General features: G+C 35.3%; 1 protein-coding gene across 4 annotated transcripts in view; it reads left to right on the top strand.

The window, feature by feature from the left end:
- Window positions 1–19,213, top strand: part of ATL2 (atlastin GTPase 2) — a 47,158-nt gene extending 27,945 nt beyond the window's left edge. For 3 of the 4 annotated variants that reach the window (XM_054567654.1, XM_054567678.1, XM_054567669.1), the window contains 12 exons: window positions 3,346–3,480; window positions 3,899–4,003; window positions 6,507–6,557; window positions 6,861–6,917; window positions 8,334–8,426; window positions 11,023–11,161; window positions 11,944–12,071; window positions 13,175–13,231; window positions 14,213–14,284; window positions 14,943–15,374; window positions 16,910–16,924; window positions 17,006–17,489. In XM_054567654.1, the coding sequence (XP_054423629.1) occupies window positions 3,346–3,480; window positions 3,899–4,003; window positions 6,507–6,557; window positions 6,861–6,917; window positions 8,334–8,426; window positions 11,023–11,161; window positions 11,944–12,071; window positions 13,175–13,231; window positions 14,213–14,284; window positions 14,943–15,374; window positions 16,910–16,924; window positions 17,006–17,113 (1,392 nt within the window). In that variant the 3' untranslated portion in view covers window positions 17,114–17,489. The other variant, XM_054567660.1, reaches the window with a different exon arrangement.
- The last annotated feature ends 1,759 nt before the right edge of the window (window positions 19,214–20,972 follow it).

The raw sequence follows: 20,972 nt of genomic DNA on the forward strand, positions 1-20,972 counted from the left end.
TAGCTTTGATTAGCTACGTTCTCCAGTTTACCTTTTCATTCTTTATTGAATAATCAACTTAGTATTATTTAAACATTTCCATTTCTAAGGAAATGATAAACTAAGGATAAACTACGAAGAGATTATATATAGTAAGTAGATCTTTTAAAAATGGGATACCAATTTTTTAGAAGTTTCTTTTGGAGAAGTTAAGGTTAACAAACATGCTAGCCTATGATTTTAGTTGTGTATACTTTTTAAAATTTATTTTTACTGTTCTCGTTCATGTAATTGTATTATTTCTAGGAATAATATAAAGGATCATTTTTTTCCCCATACCTCTTACCTGTGCTCAAAAGGGAACACCTTGAAGCTTCATAATAAAAATTTTAAAAGTATTTATTTATTGAAAAAATACATTTTGAGTATCTACTGAAAGCCAAGCACTATTCTATATTCTGAGTAAAAAACAAAATGGACAAAACTTCTTCATAGAACTTAAAAGGTGATAGAGAAACAAGGCAAATAAATAAAAGGTAGAATAAAAATAAATTTGTCTAACAAGATAGATTTTTAAAAATTATTTGTGTAGGTTGGAACTCTTAAAAATAATCAGTTCATTAAATACCACTTTGGCATGATTGGGGAATGAGATGCCATCCATGAGAGTCTAGAACAGGGCAAGGTACTTTGGTAGGAACATTTTGGTAAACAAAGATGGAGTTTACAGCCCATACTGTCAAGACTCACACAAGAACTGCAGTGCAAAGCCATATAAAGATAACCACTGCAGTGTCAGTAATGTGCTTTTAAGACTTCAGAAAAGTGGGAGTTTCTTGACTGCTGGCTCAGTGTAGGCAGAGAACAGGTGGAACAAAGATACAGATATTGGTATGCTAAACAGCATACAGGGTCTGTCCAGAAAGTATCCAGGCATTCACCATGAAAAATAGACACATTTATTGAAGAAGATACAATAAACAAACAGTGTACACAGTGATGCCCTAGTCCCTTTCAAAGTAGGCACCTTGGGACCTCACACAGTTCTCCCAGTTGCCATCTGCTGCCCCGTTGTATTTTCCCGAATCTCATCAACAATCTGAAATCTCTTCCCTTTCAAAGGTGATTGTAGTTTTGGGAAAAGTCAGAAGTCTCAGGGCACCAAATCTGGGCTGTAGTGGGGCTGAGTCACCTGGGTGATTTGATGTTTCACCGAAAAACACTGCATGAGACGTGACGCATGAGCAGTTGCGTTGTCATGATGAAGCTGCCAATCACCAGTTGCCTGTAGCTGCAGCCTTCTGAGTCATCCCAGTAGTTTCTGCAGAGGAATGTTCAAGCTTAACACTAAATGAGATGCAGATTTGTTGCTGTACTCTCAGTCGTTTTGAATGTGATGGCCACACAGTACATATGCTGCCTCAATGGCGTCTACCGCCCCCGACTGACTAGTACAGTGAAGTCGTCCTTGTTCACACATGCACATTCCAGTCCACTCTCTTTGGCTGCCAGGTTATGTTGATGTGCACATCATTTTCATTATATTAATGATGGCCGGACTTTTTCTGGACAGACCTCGTATATATTGAGGAATAGTGACTTTGTGGTAGAAACAAGAAGGTGTGGGGGTGTGGGTGTGGGTGTTGGGGAGATGTAATGGGGTATATCAGGAGCAGAGGAAGGACAAGTGAATTAAAGGTGAACTATATGAAACATCTCCAGATGGTCCTGTAGGTAATGGGGAGCCACAGATAACTTTCTAGCATGATTACATTTCTTGTTGATAAAATTGACTATGGGAAGGAAGGAATGGAGGGATCTATCTGGAGAATCTCAATTATAATTCTGGGGCAGGACCACTGTTGGACTTTTCTAGGTGGTACTATTAATCTTTTCTGTGAAGAGTGCTTACTGAAGCACAAGTCCCTGTAGCTGTATATAGAGTGAATGAATGGATTTGTGCCGTGAGTCAGCCTTGTGACAGAGAGAGAGATGAGGGCCTTAAGTTGAAGATATTGAAAAGTGAAAAAGAGTGTCCAGGACATTTGTATTTGATAGGACTGGTAACCTGGGGATGGGAGTTTTGTGGAATAAAATGACTGTAGTTGATTTGAGGTTTAAAGTTGATCCTCACTGTAGGTGATGGTCTGGACAACACCCCCACCCCTCACGTGCTGCTTTTCACAAATTGGCTCATCCCTCACTGAGCCCACCTTGGCAACTTTTCTCCACCCTTGATTGGAGGTTTGTTACCTGTTTTGGACTGTATATCCAAACTTACCAAAAGTATGAAACAAAGGAATTTTTCCCATGGGATGCTTTGAGTAAAGGGTATGTGGGCTTTAAGTATACTAAAGTATAAGGATCTTGATATTTGTCAGAGTTGCTCACTTATTATGTCCCATATTTAATTTTCTAGATAAATTGCCTTATGATATATTAACTTTTAAATTTCATAATATTTAATTGTAACAGTTTAGCCTTGTGGTTTTAGTTTAAACATTTTATTATGGATAATTTTAAACATACCATAGAATAGAATATACGTTTAGTGAACCCCAGTGTACCTGTCAATATTTTACTGGTCTTTTTTCATTTCTTATTCAACCTGCTCTTTTATTTTCTATTTTTATTGTAATACTTTAAGGCAAATGGTATGCATGTCCTTTCATCGTAAATATTTGCATATTTAACAATAAAGACTATTATTATTAGCACAATCTTAATACCATTATCACACCAAACAATTTACTTTATCCTGATTTAACACCATCTACTATAATACCCACTCTGGTTTTAGATTTCCCTTTAGGATTTGAAAACAGACTTTTACAGTTGGATTGTTTGAATCGGGTTCCAAACAAGTCTTCAAACAAGTCTTGTGGTTATTTTTAAAGTTGATATTTTTTTAAAGAGAAAAGGCAGCATGAAAACATTTTAGTATAAGCTCTTCTAAGAGGGCAACACTATTTTTGACGCTCATTCTGTCTGGAACTTAGTTTTGCTTATCTGTATAAGAAATGTCAAAATAGATGGTAGCTATTTTTTTATGATTGGGAACATAAGAAATCTTTCCAAAATGGTTAAAAGTGGTTGTGACTCCACTTACCTAGAAGCATAGAGAGTGAAAATGTGAGCAGATTTGAGAAGGTTCTGGTGTGGGAGAGACCATCTCTCTCTGACAGACACCTCAGATGAGATGTGACACTGGTTTTGAGTGCTTGTGTAATGTTCCGATGTACTTTAATCTCTCTGGATTTACCTTCCTCATCTGTAAAAATAAAGAATGGGTGACTTCTTACATTTTTTTTTAGTTCTTAATTTTTTGTGTTTTATTTTATATTTATGCCTGACTTTATTTAACAGGATTCTCAAAATTGGATTGGTGGAAACAATGAACCATTGACTGGCTTTACATGGCGAGGTGGTTGCGAAAGAGAAACAACAGGCATACAAGTCTGGAATGAAGTGTTTGTGATTGACAGACCTAATGGAACAAAAGTAAAAATCTATTTACTCTTTTCTACTGTGTGTTTCTCCCATATTTCTTGAGCTATTTTATGATATTAAAGGTCAAAACAGCAGAAAACTATTACTGTCTGCTAATTTTAACATAAAGTATGGGACAAAAGTAGGTTTATACCTGTTCATATGGAAAATAATACAATAATTAAATAATACTACAAGAATAGCTCTGTTTTGCATACTTTCAACAGGAAACCTACTCTTTTGCCCCACACTATATATGGATCATTATTTCAAAATCTGAGATATATAACCTAGAGCACTTTTCTTGACGTAATTACTGATTTTGGTGTTTATCATTTTATGTTTGATTTTTTTATTATTTTAAACTTTTACTTAGTATTTTAAACTTTTTAAAATAGTTTACTTAGTATTTTAAACTTCTAATTCCTAGGTGGCTGTGCTGCTAATGGATACTCAGGGTGCCTTTGATAGCCAGTCAACTATCAAAGACTGCGCAACGGTGTTTGCTCTGAGCACTATGACTAGCTCAGTCCAGGTGAGACACAGGATGCTGTTGTATGATTAGTTCAGAGGAACCTTTGCACTTCCTCAAAATGCCTTTTGATTGAAGAAAAAAGGATTAAAATGAGGGCTATTTACATTCATGCTTGCTGTTCTGGCTCACAATGTGAAATTTCATACTTTTGAGTGCTTACTAAGGAAGTAATAAACCAATAGCCAGGCTTATTACTTTGATTTTTTTCGTCGTAGCATCTCATGTCCTTTTTTTTTTTTTTTAAAGGAAAAACTATTATCACATGTTATTCTTAGTTGGATTCAGTCATATGGCTGCTAGATACATATTCTTCCTTATGCAAGAAATGTTTCTTCTCAGTGGCGCGTGATAGGTGATACTGTCACAGCGTCTTGGAATTTTTGTTATGCTTTCCAGTAATATCTGGACATATGACAAGTCAGTCTCTAGGTTCCCATTTTGAGCCTTCTTCAATGTGAAGTATCTAGCTGTCAGAGTGGAAAGAAGTTTTGGATATTGTGAGATAAAAGAGAAGTACTTTTCAGCCTGGCTTCTGTTTATTACGGGGCTGGGGATATCTGTCACTATCTATTGAATGATCCTATTGGGGACCCTCGAAGTCTTTTTCTTCCATTTTGTTCAACCTCTTTTTCTCTGATCTTGCAAGGTGGCAGAACTGCTGATCCCTTAAGGTAAGCAGAAGCCACATGTTTGTGTTTATAAGTATCACATTATACCCTTTCAGATCAGCTGGCTTTGTGGTTTACCTTAAATTATAATGTGCTGAAACTTGTACCTTGGTGTTCTCTTGTTTGTTTATTCAACTTTATGTTAGCAGAAAGCCTGGTTTTGGACAACCAACCCTTTATGGCCATTCATCTGCTTTCTTATCTGTAAAATGAGGGTTTTACTCATCCTGCCTATCTCACACATGTGGTTGTGTGCAGTCAAATAGGAGATCTAAATGAGATAATGTGTAAGAAAGTGCTTTGTTAACTATAAGTAATCAAGAAGATCAAAGTTATTCTTTATTACTTCTTTCTTCCCCATCTTTGAGGCTAGATTTCTCACCTTCCTTACATAAGCTGTTGGATTGATAGATCAATGACAGATTGGTCCTCTTGTCATTTATTCTTTCAACAAATGATTATTGAGCATCTATTAAGTATAATACACTACATTAAGTATTAATGATCTAAAAAAAAAAAAATCCTCTTGTTCACCGCTATTTGTTCCCTGGCTCTGACAATGAAAGGGTCTGGACCTCTTAATCTAAAAGTTAAAAAGTCCATGTGGGTAAAAATAGGTTGGTTATGCTTTCAGTTTTAAGTTTAAATCTAGAGTTTAATCTCCTCAGTCATTAATTACTTTTTAAACACTCGAGTTAGTCAGCTGAGAATATTATTTTTTTTGCTGGCCGATATTGTAGATTATATATATATATCTCCTCACCAGAGGATATGTGTACTGATTTGAGAGAGAAACAAAAATCAATTTGTTTGCCTCCCATAGACGCCACAACTGGGGATCAAACCTGCAACCTAGTTATGTGCCCTGACTGGAAATTGAATCCACAACCTTTTGGTGTATGGGATGATGCTCCAACCATCTGAGCTACCTATCCAGGCCTGTTTATATTTTTGACCTCCAAGTAATTCAGCTAGATTATCACTCATGCTGGTAGAACAGATTGTTCTGTCTTTGGAGTAACCCTATTTTCTTAGACATAAATTATTTCTTTGCAGAGGTGACATCTGTGGACATCCATTTTTTTCCTGTAGTGGCCTAGGTCACCTTTTAAAAACCTGAGTTAGAAGGACTGGACTTAGTGAATCTTTTCTCCAGTTTTTCTTCCTTGAGAGTACTTAAACCTTCCATTGTTGGCTCTGGTTGTGTGCCTTGGAAAGCCTCCAAAAATTTTTAGGAAGGGCAAGAGTGCCACCTACTGTTATTATTTTCCCTTACCACAGGCTGGTAAATTTTTATGTTAAATTATTTAGACTGATGAGTTTACTTAAGTAAAAAGAGAACCATATTAGAATCAATGGTAGTTGGAACACCCACTGAATAACTATAAAGTATGTACTATTATTGTATCAGGGAAGAGTTTATCTTTGTAGAACTACGCTCCTCACCTTTTTTAACTTAGAAAAATAATTGTGGAAACATTCTTTAGTAAAAACAAACAGACAAAAAAGACCATTTCATAACATCAAAGTAACTTTTGAGAAGGAGAAAAAGAAACTTACTATATAATACACTTAAAAAAAAAAGTCTGGTACTTTTTAGGCCCCTTATCCATGTATTCATGATTTTTACAATTTACCACCACTGCTTCTCTTAATGTTCTATCCTGCCTATTAGGAAAAAAGAGAATATGCTTTTAATGTGCCACTGGTTAAGATAGTGGCTAAGTGATTCATTTGTGGGAGGTATAAAATAGCCTTCATATCCACAAGGAAAGCTATACACGATTGGGTATTCAAAGTAAAACACTAATGAAAACAAAATTTTGTTTTAACAGGTATATAATTTGTCTCAGAATATTCAAGAAGATGATCTTCAGCACTTGCAAGTACGTATGTCATACATCTTAAAAGATGTATGCCAGAGTATTGAAAATTTAATTCCTACTTTGTGACTTTACCCCTAGAAGATTGAATACTGCATGACTTTAAACTGATGTATGACTTCTTGACTTCTTATTCATAACTTATTAATTAAATTTTAATACATACCCAGTCTGTTAGAAACTTAAATGCTGGACTTTGAAATGATTTTAAAGGCTTTGGGTCTAGTAGTCTGATATAGAACAACCTTACAGATGTCTTCTTTCAATCTCATTGGAGGCATTATTTTAAATAACTTGATTTAATAGTTATTTACAGAGTACGGTAGACTTGCAATGGAAGAAATCTACCAGAAACCATTTCAGGTAAATAAATATTTTATTATTTTTTAAAAGTTACCTATGAACCGCTATCAAGCTGCCTCATCTTATAATTCTGAAAACATGAGGACATTACAACAAACTCAGTTTTAGCAATAGATGCAGCAGAATTGATACTAATTTATGGTAGTGTTATCACCAACTCATCAGTAGTAGGCTAACGGGATAGGAAATAAAACAAATGACTATAGGTTGATTCTTAATACTTTTACCTAGATTAAGAGGTTAATGTTTCTCTTAATTAGATGTTATTTAATTCCAAAATTTATGATGGTTGCTTAAATTTCTTTTAACATTATAAACTGCTACAAAATGTTACAGTTTTCTTATGTGTGGTACATAACAAGCTGAGGTTATCCCTGTTATTCTTTATTTTGATTTCATATACAATTTATTACATCTCTCCCCCATCTTGAGCTGCTATATTGCCATGTTTTTTAAATGTTAGGTACAGAATATTAAGTCAGAAAATAACCTGGGTTGAGTTATTTTAGAAGCATTTGCTTTGCTTGCTTCTGTGGAGTCCTTTCATGAGAGATTAATTAAAAACAAAGCTAATGTATAAGTTGACATTAGTCCTCTGTGGTCAGTTGTGTTACGGCAGGTGAGAATGACTCCGCCTTGTTTGCTCATCAGTGGAGGAAGGCCTTCCTGTGTGGTGGTGGTACTAGTGATTGGTTCTGCCTCAGCCTTGTCTGGCTGAAGTGATCACTTTTATGAAATATTTGGGCAGCTTATAGCTTCATTTGTGTATATGATGAAATATACTCTGGTCTGTTTATTTTTTTCTGAACTGGGGTAATTTTGGAACATTTGCCAGTGTCTGGAGACATTTTTGGTTGTCACATTTTTGGGGGGGAGGGTGGGGAGGTTAATGCTACTGGCATCCAGTACATAGAGGCCAGAGAGATGCTATTCATCGTCCTACAGTACACAGGGTCGCCATGCACAACTAAGAATTATCTGGCCCTAAATGTCAACAGTGTTGAGGTTGAGAAACCTAAGCATATGTGAATAAAAATTTCTGTGAAAAAAATTAGTTGTCCTAGAATTAGGTTAGCTGGTCTAGTCAAACACCCTTCACTTAATATTATAATTTATATGTTGTGTTGTGCCTTTTGTTCATTTTAAAAATCCTGTGTTACTGCTTGTGGTGACTCTTCATATATAGCCAGGTTCTCACATGGAGGCAGTTGGTTGGTGTAGGGGCTGGAGTGTTGGTTTAGGTAGGTCCTTGCTATTAACTATGAATAATATTAATCATTTTGTTGCTATAACTTTTGATAAGGGTTGTTTAAGGGAAAAAGGGAGGCTTCAGTTGTTAGAGTAGCGAATTTCTTTTTTTTTTTTTTTTTTGTAAAATTTTGTAAGAAATGATTTCTTTTTTCCCCCTATATATAGACATTAATGTTTTTGATTCGAGATTGGAGTTATCCTTATGAGCATTCGTATGGTTTGGAAGGTGGAAAACAATTCCTTGAAAAGAGATTGCAGGTAAGGCCCTATTTCTCAGAGAGGAGAGCATACATGTCAAGCCAGGTGCAGGAGTGGGCTGCCTGGACTGCTGCCTAGACTACTGATCGCTACGTGTCATTGGAATGCATTGGGTATCCCAAGTTTGCCCCAGTCACTCCATGTGTAATTTATGAAAACAATGACCACAAATAGAAATTAAGGAACAAACATTTATCTTCAGAGTCAACTACCCCTCAGGAAATCAATATTCAGAGGGTGGAAGTTTGAAGGAGACTATAGCTTTTTGATCTACTGAGGTTGCATGCATGTCCCTCTCTGGTCCAGCTGAGCTTTTGAACATTTGCAGGGGGAATTCCCCCCAAGAAACAGAATTTATTTATTACAAAAAAGTGTGTGTTTTTTACTTGTTTACATTTCAGTTACCTTCATAGTACTCTCCATTTGATGCAGTACACCTATTGAGAAATTTTTTGTACTGCTCAAAACAGTTTTTGAACTTGTTGATTTTTATGTGTTTTAGTACTTATGCTGTTTTTTTGTTTCACCTCTTCCACATCAGCAAGACGTTTCCCTCTGAGGACTTTTTTCACCTGGGGAAACAAAAAGAGTCTCTTAGTGTGAAATCAGGTGAATAGAAAGGGAGGGGCATGGGGGAGTCATGCCATTTTTGGTCCAAAACTGCTGACCACTCAGCGTGGTGTGGACAGGTGTGTTTGTAAATCACCCATCTGGAAATGGACAAACGTGTAGTAAGAGTCTTTGAAAAAAACTTTTCTGAAGCTGAACGCAGCCTCTCACAACAGCGCCAGCTGGTACACTGACACAGATGGGTTCCTAGGACACTTACCAAGCAGGGATGCCTGTCCTACAAGGGGCCTGCCCTACAGAAGATAATAGTGGCTTTTTTGGGTCCCCTTTGTATGATGTACACTCATTGAGCACAGAAGATGTAAGGTCCTTTCCCCACGGAACACTATCTTGTAGACACCATATACAGCTAGAAAAGGGGTTTTGAATATCATCTAGTTTAGCCTTTTTTTTTAAAAGTTATATGTAGCAAAGCTGGAACCCATAAAAGTGACTTGCCTTTGGTCACTTAACTAATTATTGGTAAGTGGGCTAAAACCCAGATACCCAGACTCCTGTCCCATGCAGTATGCTACACCAAGGCATTCCTGGAAAATAATCTTGCCAAAGTGATCCTTTATTCCCATGGAATTACTTGAGAAACCCTCCTTGGTCAGATACTACCCATCCACTCACATACACAAAAGATATATAAAGGTCCTGTTTTTCAGTAGAAGGGTTCTCTCTTGGTTAATAAAATTTTCTTTGCCTATGTGATGACGCATTTAGCTACTCAGCCACATTCAAAAACTTCGAGTGCAATATAGTTGTCTTATTCCTAAAATGAGATTGAAACCAATTCCTCAAATCTTGGATTATTTGAAAGGGATTTTCAGACCTTACTGTTTTTCAGAAGAAATTAGCAATGGCATATTAGGCATATTACCTAAACTCAGAATTACGTACTTCAAAACCAATGAGGATTTATAATGTTTTATTGAAGTGATACAGAAAAGTGCTCAAATTATAGGTGTGCAGTTTGACAAATTTGTACAAATTAAACATAGCTATGTGACAAGCTTCCAGAAACACCCACCTGCATCCACTGACCACCCACCCCCACCCAACTCCTCTGTTACTATCCTGACCTCTCACAGGCTTTGTTTGTTTTTGTACTTCTTATGAAAGATATCACATATAGTATGCATTTGCTTGTGTCTAGCTTCTTTTGTCCAGTATTATGTTTCTGAGATTAATCCACATTGTTTCATATAGTTTTAGTTCATTAGTTCTTACTGCTAAGCAGTATTCCATTGTATGAATAGACACCGATTTTTCAGTTCTACTCTAAATGGAGATTTAGGCAGTTTCCAGATTTTATTGATTATGAATGGTGTATTTTGGGTATGTTTTTAAGAATAATTTTTGAGAACAATCTTTGGGAGAGTATATGAGTTATATTGGATAAGTAGTTATTAAAAATCTGAAGTTAAGGTTTTCTTCCAGAAAATACATAGCATTCTCTCTTCCCCAAACACTGATAGCTAACATTAGCAGTAATCATCATCTCTGGGAGTGAGTGCTGAAATCCTGACAGATCGCTAAGGTTCTTTGGAGTGCACTGGAGCGGTTCAGCTTAGCTATTATTTGACTCGGGGACTGACCTTTTTATTTGTAGGCAGGTTAATACTTTTGTCTCTTTGCCATTATAAGTACTTTAAAGGCATATTCTTAATTTATTGCCTGATTTGTAAATCACAACCATGACTTGTTTTTCTGGTGTTAGATATCATGATTAATTATTAATTTTTATTTTTTCATATCTTTGGCAGCTAATATAGGGGAAAAACATCTTTTCTGGTTTAAGATAGAGTGGGATCTTACCCAAGTGGTCAGAAATGGGTCTAGTAAAAATTTTATATTGTTAAACACCTATCTGGAATAGCGTCTGAGTTAAGTGTGCCTGCATATGAGTATGTGTGTGTTTTCTTAAAAAAATTTTTTTTTCTCCTGTTTGCACCTTCACTCTGTCTCCTTCTGCCCTCAGGTAAAACAAAATCAACACGAAGAGCTACAGAATGTAAGGAAGCACATTCACAATTGTTTCTCAAATCTTGGTTGCTTCCTTTTACCACATCCTGGTCTTAAAGTTGCAACTAATCCTAGTTTTGATGGGAGATTGAAAGGTGGGAATTCCCATTCTTGCTAAAATCAGAATTTATTTTTTAAGGGGCTGAAAGTTTTAAAAATACATGGTTCCTTAAAGCTCGTGTCTTAAACTGGAGGACATTTTGATGGCATTGTTATTGATATGATTACAGTGCTCTGTGTGGTCTTTCTAGCTTTCCACTGTTTTTTGCAAACAGCTAGCATATTGATTAACATATTATAATGTCATTTGTTTGTTGCTCAGCGCTGATGGCCTAAAAAATTCTGAAGGCTAAGAACATTGCAGTATTTTATCTGATTACTTTCTGCTAAAAAGCTTTATCAGTAATATTATATTGCTGCAATCAGAGTTAAGCCTATTTTGGGGGTGATAGTATAATTTTTTGTGTTTGTTTTTGGATTATTTTGAGAATGATGGTAAAAGGCTTGAGGATTGATGAAACTTTTAATGTATGGCTGGAAAAACAATCTAATATTAAAAATTAATACAATTTTGTGAATTACCTGCCTTCTGAATGGGATAGTTTAGTTAATACTTAATGTGGGATTTGTTTGGCTAGGCCACTGTTTGTTTTATTTATTATTTGAGCTGAAAGAATTCTTGGGGGGATGAGGAGAAGTGCAGGGGATTGTATTTATTTTGAGATAATGACGTTTGGATTTTTCAAAAATGCATCCACTTAAGTAATAGATACTGTGAACTTTTATTTCATGAAACAGAATTTTATGAACTCTTACAAAGGGGATTTCATCATTTTTTTTTTTTGACTAATACATTTGCTAATTTCATGTCCACTAGATATTGATGAAGATTTTAAACGAGAACTTCGAAGTCTGGTTCCATTGCTGCTTGCCCCTGAAAATTTGGTAGAAAAAGAGATAAGTGGATCTAAAGTCACTTGTAGAGCTCTTGTAGAATACTTTAAGGTAGGAAAATTCTTACATTAAGTAACTTTAAGTTAGAAATGTAGCTGACTTAAAACTTATCTATATGTACAAGTAATTACTTTAAGGCAAAAGAGTAAAATAATTTACTCTGCTTCTACTCAAAGCAGAAATAATTTTTCTGCTCTGAATTGGGTGTATCAATATTTAATGATATTTAAGATTATAGTAGGAATCTTATATCTTCCAGACAGTGATTTTGTTACAGAAATACCCTACGTGTTCCAGCTCTGGGAACAGAGACAAGAGCCACTCACCCTATTACCGTAACACCACTCTTAATAGGGATCGGGAGCCTAATTCTCCATCTTGAGTGCTCACTAAAGTCTCCAGAGTTCTGAGGACTTGATAAGAACAGCTGAAAATACCAAAACTGATTTCTTAAGTAAATTATTCATAGATTTTTTTTTCTTTCTGCTCTTTTCTAGTCTTTATAGCTTGATTACCAAAGCAAGACCATTAGAGAAGGTTATATTTATTCATAGTAGTTATGGATAGGTGGAAGAAACCAGTTAACTAAGTGTATTTGTGACCATTTTATGGACACCTGATCATTTTTATATATACTATCTTTGTTTAGTTATGAAATTAATTTAGAGTCAGTAGAAAGTTGAGATGAAAGATTCCTATATGGACTTGGTAAACTCTATTGTCTTCCTACTATTAAACCACAATTTGTAATTCTTTCTCTTAAACTGAAATATAATTAGGTCTGGTCAAAGTAAAATACTGAATTACAATGTTTTCTAACATATTTAGTTAGAGTTGGCAGTAGGGGAGAATTACAGATTTCTTTCCATAAAGTGAATGATATTTTATATATAAGTTTTAAATAGGAGATAAAAGTTTAATGCAAATTAGAATTATATTTAGAAATATTTCTCTAGGACATTATTTAGCAACATGTGTATTTAATAATGTTGAGCATAGAGTTAGTTTTGTTGGGTTGAGAGAGGGTGATTTTTAAAGCCTAGAATTTCCTTTTAATAGTGTGAATCATTTTATATTTAATAATTTTTCTTTTTTTGAGATTGTAGAGCCAAATTGCATAATTTACCAATATGATGAGTCTTTTGTATTTTTAGGCTTACATTAAAATTTATCAAGGAGAGGAACTTCCACATCCAAAATCCATGCTTCAGGTAGTGTATGCATTGTACATGTATTTATTTATGAAGGAGGAAAAAAAAATCTTTGGTTTAGAGATGAAGGCTGGAAATGGGATGGTTCTTCTTTGCATGCACATAAATTGTAGATGTTTAAAGCAATACATGTCATGGCTCCTGAAGTTTCTGTTTTCCTTTTTATTAAATGTATTTGGGTGACAATGGTTAACAAAATTATACAGGTTTCAGGTGCAATATTCTACAACATATTACCTGTACACTGGGTGCTGATGTTTTTATATGATTTATTTGTAACTATGTGTTGCAGACCTTGCTTACACATAGGCCACCAGAAAGAAGAATCCTCAGTACCTTCTCTTCATTTGCTCAGAAAATGTCAGAGAATTTATGTTGCCGGAGATAGCTTAAAATGGGCCTCTCCAAACCAAATGTCTCTGTATCTCTGAATTGTTTACAGTGAATGTTGTTTGAAATAAGGCTTATTTTCTCTTTGTATTCATGATTTAGAGCTGTTTCTAATGGTACCTTGGGTAATTTCTCAGTTTTATAATGGGTTAAACAGTATTTACTCATAAAACTTACCCAATAAGCAATGTTGTGCATTTAAAAATGTCTCTTGTGTAACATTGATTATGAGAGAGAAAACCATATAGGTAATACTTTATCCTTTGCATCTGGAGACTTGACATATTTTAGTGTTGTATCTATTTAATTCTCTTTAATTTCCTGAGCATATGTGGTATTTTCTATAAACCCATTTTAACAAACCTAAGCAAAAGAAAATTAGGCAAGCAGTACTATTAGAAAAAATTATTATCTCTTTTTTACTGGTGTTCCCTTCCATTGGAAAGGAAAACTGAAAGTCGGTAATATTTTCTCTGGTTCATTTTTAGACTTGTTCATTGTATATAACTTACTATGTTAACCAGAATTGATAGAATCATCAGGTATTTTTTTTTTTTGCATAAAATTGGCACATACTATTTTATTTTTTAGGCAACAGCTGAAGCTAATAATCTTGCTGCAGTAGCAGGAGCAAGAGAGATTTATTCCAAAAGTATGGAACAGGTTTGTAACTAAAATTTAAACTTGACACTAGAGATAGAAGATTTTTATTATTTAAAATAATTGAAGTAATTTGTACTCCTTTTGCATTGTTATGTTACATCATTTCTTAATTCCCTTCTGTCATCTCTGCTGGAAGTGAACTAAGAAAATAATTCAGGTAGACTGCAGGATGGGTGGTAAGTTTTCATATAAACTGTACTGATATATTTTCTGACACCTGATTCTGGTGCTCTTTATTAGTAGCTTCTGATGTAGTTAATATTAGCTGAAGGCCAGTAGCAGAGTCTGTGCTAAGCTTGCTAAGTGAAAATTAAAGTACTTTTTTTATTTATTATCTTTTACCCACTCTCTTGCCAGCAGCCTTTTGTACTTTTATGCTGTTTTGGTGGGTCAAGTGAAGTCGGGTACAGATTGCAGTGTAATTTTTTTGGTTTTTACTTGTATTAGTCATATTTGGAAAACTTATTTTGCCTGAGTCAGTTAAACATATGTTACAAATAAATAGGTTATGGTTATGTATTGAGGTATTATGAACAAGTTTAAACCCGAACCATGTAGGTGGTTTGACTTTTTGAGAGTTAACACTATGAGAAAGGAACTTTCAAGTGTCACTTATTTCGGGCATGTAATCTGCGGTACTGTAATTGTGTCTGTACAGGTATGTGGTGGGGACAAGCCTTACATTGCACCTTCAGATCTCGAGAGAAAGCACCTGGATCTTAAGGAAGTGGCGATTAAACAGTTTCGTTCAGTTAAAAAAATGGGTGGAGATGAATTCTGCCGTCGTTATCAGGACCAGCTTGAGGCTGAAATCGAAGAAACCTATGCAAATTTTATAAAGCACAACGATGGGAAAAATATCTTCTATGCTGCTCGTACCCCTGCCACGCTGTTTGCAGTCATGTTTGCTATGTATATAATCTCAGGACTGACTGGATTCATTGGCCTAACCTCTATAGCCGTCTTGTGTAACCTGGTCATGGGGTTGGCACTGACATCTCTTTGTACTTGGGCATATGTTAAATACTCTGGGGAGTTCAGAGAAATTGGAACAATGATTGATCAGATTGCTGAAATACTGTGGGAACAGGTTGGTATCTATCTTTTGGTTTTTCAGTGACTAATCTTTCCCCCCTCCCTCTCCTCTCCACACAGCATTTGCACACCTGATTTTCCTTTATATGAGGACTGTTGAAAGAATTTTTCTGTTTTGTGTGGACATATAATCTGAATGTAAAGTGTGAACAGGAGAGTGGTTTTTGTCTTAAAGTTGTAACTGTAGAGTGCTTCAGTTGGCATAAATCTCTAATACTCTCTGGACAGATTCTTAGTCATAGACCTGACTCTACCAAGCAGTGGGCAGGGCAAGTCTCTAAGCATTTCTTCCTTTGAGAGAAGAAAATACGTTTGGTGAAAGAGTTATGAAGGTAAGGAAAAGAAGTTTGGAAGTTCAGTGCTTTAGGAAAGTAAGAAAAGCTTCTTAATAGTATTGTAAAGAAGCAATGCAGGCTTATATTCTAGGAAAAATGGTAGATGGTATTCAGGTCTTCGTTGCCTTCAGTGGAGATAGTAATGATTTACTAACGGGTTACAAGGAACAATCCAATAGGGATTTCTTACACCAAAAAACTTTGTTCAACCTGTGTACTATGGCAATACTAATGAACAAGGCAAAGCACTGCAGAGAACCAACTCATAATCATAACCTTTACTTAAACCAGAATTCACATCATATTTTTTTTTTTTTTTACCTCAAACCAGAAATCAGAGTTGATCCTGACAGATATCAATTAAGGAAAGCCATGTTTATATTGGCCAACTATGTGTTGGAATTGGCCTGTGTACAGAGTTCCATTTAAGGATGTTGTCATTAAAATGATCATCATGAATTATTTGAGCATGATGTCAAGAACCAGGATGACAGCTACAGTTATTACTAATGGACAGTAAAATAGGCATTTTCAGATACCACTTTTGGACTGTTGAAGTATTGGGTTTATTTGAAGATCTAGAATGTGCAGGTCCATATTGGTTTTGTCTTTAAATTCAAAGACTGAGGAAACACGCCATTTTTGAAGAAAGTTTGGAAGTTCAGTTGGATGTTTATTGACTTCTCTTGTAATAATGTCATTATTATTTTATAAAGTGACCCACATATTAATTTGAATTTTGTGTTTATTCTTTAGAGAAATGCTCATTTTTATTTAGTTCTGATTTGGAAGCTTGTGTTTGGATATTTGTTAAATTTAAATTTTTATCTCAAAAATCTCTTCACATTCCTTTGTTACCTTTTAATAGAAGATGGATTAAAAGCTATTACAACTTCACTTTTTAAGAAAGTACTACCCACCGTAAAGTTTTGCACCATTACTAATTTCCTGCAACATGAATTTCAATAATTGTACAATGTCTTCCTGTGAAAATCAGTCATCTCCTCTACAACGTTGATTCTAGGATTTTAGAGGTGCCATTATTACAAAACAGTTAAATGGAAGAATCTAAAGTGTGTGAAATATTTTCAGTGTAGCTGAGGTAAGGGGATCACTAGTCAGAGAAGGTCTATGCTGTGTCAACAAACCGTTGTCTAAATTTTTTTTTTTTGCATTTCTCTTTCTTTTGCTTCAGAGGAGTCCCAGGAAGGTGAGAAACCTACAAAGTCTCAAATTCTTGTAGTCTTAAACTCTCTGAGCCATTGTCCTAACAAATCACTCCGTGTTTTAGGTGTTTTCCAAACTGTTTGAAGTTACTAGACGTCGAATGGTTCATCGTGCTCTTTCATCAGCACAGCGACAGAGACTGTCATCCAACAATAACAAGAAGAAAAATTAGACAGTATTTTAAACTTTTTTCTCTATCTGAAGTGTTCACATTTACACATGTAGGACAATAAGCAGGACCGACTGGGCCGGTCTGCATAAATGCTGTGTACATACCAGATTTGATGCTGCACATAGGGTATGGAAATTGCACATCCATCTCATAGGAATTGTAAATGGTTTGACTAAGAGGAAAGTGGTTTTGTTGCATTATAAAATGTCTAACCGCATTATTTGTAGCATCATAACTTTTTTTTTTTGGGAGAAGCTTTTTATGTCCCACATTCCTGATTACTTTCTTCATTGCTTTGAATTGAATTTTTATATCTATTTTTATATGTAACTCTTTTTTTACCTCATGTTTTTATTTGTTTTGCACATTTCTCATACCACAGGTATTGAAGCCCCTGGGTGATAATTTGATGGAGGAAAACATAAGGCAATCTGTAACAAACTCTATCAAAGCAGGCCTCACTGACCAGGTGTCTCATCCTGCCCGATTAAAGACAGACTGACAGTTCATCTCCTCATGGACTCCACTCTCCCCTTTTTCATGCTTGCTGTACAATGAGAACTCAAATACGAATAAACCAAAGTTTACAATCAACTGTAGAAGTAGTTTAGTACAACTGGCTTCACAGATGGCTGCCACAGAGTGTGAAAGTTGTTTGTTGGTTTTAAGCATTCTGTTCATGGCTCCTAAGGCATGGAGATTGGCTGAGGAGCAGTAGTTGATCACGCACATTGTGCCATGTTTTAAATTCTTTCTTTTCCTTTTTACTTAATCTAATGTCAGTTAAATTTGTCTTATGTAAAAGGATATTTCAGGGAAAATATTTTAAGAAATCTATTTAGAGTCTCTAACACAGTCTCCCATTGAATTTTAATTTTTAGAGAAGTTATGAATCACTGTCAAGAATCAGATTGGAATGGCAATGAAGCCTTTATTGAGCCACTACATTAAAGTATATATTGCTTTACTGCCTTCAATACCAGTATTACATAAATGCATGTATCAGAAACTTCACAAAAATTACATGACAACTCTTGTAGCTAAGAAAGTGATTCTGAGGTGTACATTCTTCTTGCCTTTTTAAATTTATAAACCTGCCCTAAAAGGAGATGCATATCTGGGAAACTGAACTGTCATTATGCAGTTTAGTCTTCATGTACATAAAATATGCCATTAATTTTATTGGGGGAGAAATTCCATCCAAAAATGTTGCCTACAGCTATGAGTTAAGAGTGTCTGTACAGTGTGTAGCTTTTATTTTCTAAACTCACAGATAGGGCATGTATATGAATTATAAATATATAAATAGCAATTTTGTATTAAAAGTTTTGTAGTTTATGGCAAAATCTGGTTCTGTGGTAGGCTAATAAGTACAGTCCCTGTGAAGGAATGTTTGTGGCTCATGTCAGTGTGTGAATGCATAGACTATTTGAAGTTTTTGATATATTTGTGATAATTTATCTTCCTTGAGCACTGCAATCTCACCCCCCAAGGGAATTCAATGGGAATGTTTATCGTGACTTTGTCCTCTGTTGCATTTTAAAGTTATTTCCTGTAATTTATTTTCAGTACATAATTAAAAATTTGTTGTATATATAAAATGAAACTTGTGATTTTTTTTAAAAGGAATTCTTCAAGTATGTATTCCATTACATAACTCATATTTGTTTATATTGAAAAGAGCATGAACAGGAAACGCCCAAGTGAGAGCTTTAAGGCATTATACCTTAAAGCCCAGCTTGTAAAAAGTTATTTTTCTGTGTCTTTCTTGGTTAGGGAGAATTTGTGATTAGCCTGGGTGTAACTGGGGATTTATTAATTTCTTTCCTTTTTTTTTTTTTTTTGTGGTATATGTAAGGCTAACATTTTTGCAATACTTTTGTAGCCTCTTTATAAACGTAATAAAGCACCAGCTTTGGTTTTTAAGTGAAGAAAAGTCAGATGTTGAGTTGCATGCCTGAAAGCTCTAAATTTACCTTGGTTGACATTATCTCTTCTCCCCCTTTCAACTCCTGTTTTTGTATGGATTGTATTTGTTTCCATCTGTATTAAATTGCTATCAAATCATCTGTTCTTAAACATAAAGAATCCACCTGAAAAGTGTCTCTCTCTATTTCTTCTACCACCCTGTTTTATGAGTGCTGTGGACTGTTTTTATGAACGAAAAAATAAAACGTTTGTTGTATAATAGCAGTTCTTACAAAATTAAAGACACATAGCTTTTTTTTTTTTTTTTAACTCGGGTTGTGAAATCTAGACTACTGGGTTTCTTAGTATTTCTTGTTGGAAAGAGTGTGTTTTCTCCAAAGAAAATATATATGCTCCTATAAAGGATTCCCAGAAAGCACTTTGGTATCAGGTGGAAGATTCTGAATATTGTTAAGCAAGAAACAATAAAAGGGATTAAAGACAAACTCAGAACTGTTGACTGAAAATAACTTTGGTGTAGAATGCTTTCTGCAGTATAATTTCATACTAATCTATGTTACATGGTCTGTTTTTACAAAGAAATACTTGATGACAAATGATTAATCTTAATTTACTTTGGTGGGACAATTGATTGGTGATCCTGCTGTTGGGCATGCCTTATATATGTATTTTCTCATGAAGATTGCTAGTCATCGTTGCTTCAGTGAACAGTGTATTCGTAGAATTGAATGACGCATTTCACTTTTGAGGGTTATGTTTTCAGAGAATGCTGAGCTGGCCTGGCTTTAGTTACTTCATTGGGTTGGCCAAAAAGTCCATATGGTTTTTCCCACAAAATAAAAGACATTTCATTTTCACCAACGACTTTATTGATTTGGATATTTTGAGTCTGTTGGCTTTCCTCTGCTTTTGGCTTTTAGTGGGTAGAGGCCAGGGTGCTGCTAAACATCTTCAATGCGTAAGACAGCCCCGCAGCAAAGAATTATTTGGTCAAGATACCAATAGTCCCAAGAAACTTGGCAAACTACTTTTGACATGTTTGATCAGTCACAGCACCTTCATATACGGCACAAGCCTTTTGCATTTCAGTTGCATTTCTACCTGTCTCGAAATAATAAAGCATAATATGCCCAAAATGTTGAGTGTCTTCCATCTTCAATATGAAAATGGCTTTACAAAAATTCACCAATTTTGATGAGTTCTTTAAAAAAATACATGCTGATATGGCAGTTGTCACAATACAATCTTAACAAAGTTGTTTTGAATGAAGTTAAAGGCAACAGAGCACTACTAGAGCCATTGTACAGAAAAAACGTAATGGACTTTTTGGCCAACCCAGTACTTCAGAATTGGACAGGCTAGGGACTTTACCCTTGTAGGTATGTGTGCTATTGATGTCAGTTGCCTTGTTTCATTATAATGAGATTAGAAAAGTTTTTTGTCTTGGTTAAGAACCTGTTGAAAATATGCTATAGAATATCAGAAAACACTGATGTTGCTGTTAGTGGTCCACCATATTAAGTATTCAAAATGGCTTTCAGAAAGTCGTTTTTGTAGTTTAGTCTTTTGACCAGGGAATTGGCTTTTTGACTAGCTCCGTCTGCTAGCATGGGTTGCTTGTGTCTGTTGCAGACATTTAGGTTTCAGCAGTTTCATTCATGGGCTGAATTCCTGTCCTTTGACAAGAATTGATCTGTGTACCTGTTTTTCCACTTGTGTTATAGTTGTGGGGTGATGATGAAAATGAGCCTGGAGAGCCATTAACTGTGTTCCTGGAAGCACCTCAGTTGGCCAGCGTGTACTAATCCAATGGCCATCTCACTCAGATTCAGTCTGGAGCCCCTGTCATAGGGAGAACTCACAGCTGGCTTCTGGGAAAACAAAGCTAGGGCGTTCCCATGAAGGACAATCGACACTTCCTCTGCCTAAG

Source organism: Pteronotus mesoamericanus, unplaced genomic scaffold (assembly GCF_021234165.1).
Source record: "Pteronotus mesoamericanus isolate MK-2021 breed Mesoamerican mustached bat unplaced genomic scaffold, CSHL_Meso_final contig_101, whole genome shotgun sequence".
Classification (NCBI taxonomy): Eukaryota; Metazoa; Chordata; class Mammalia; order Chiroptera; family Mormoopidae; genus Pteronotus; species Pteronotus mesoamericanus.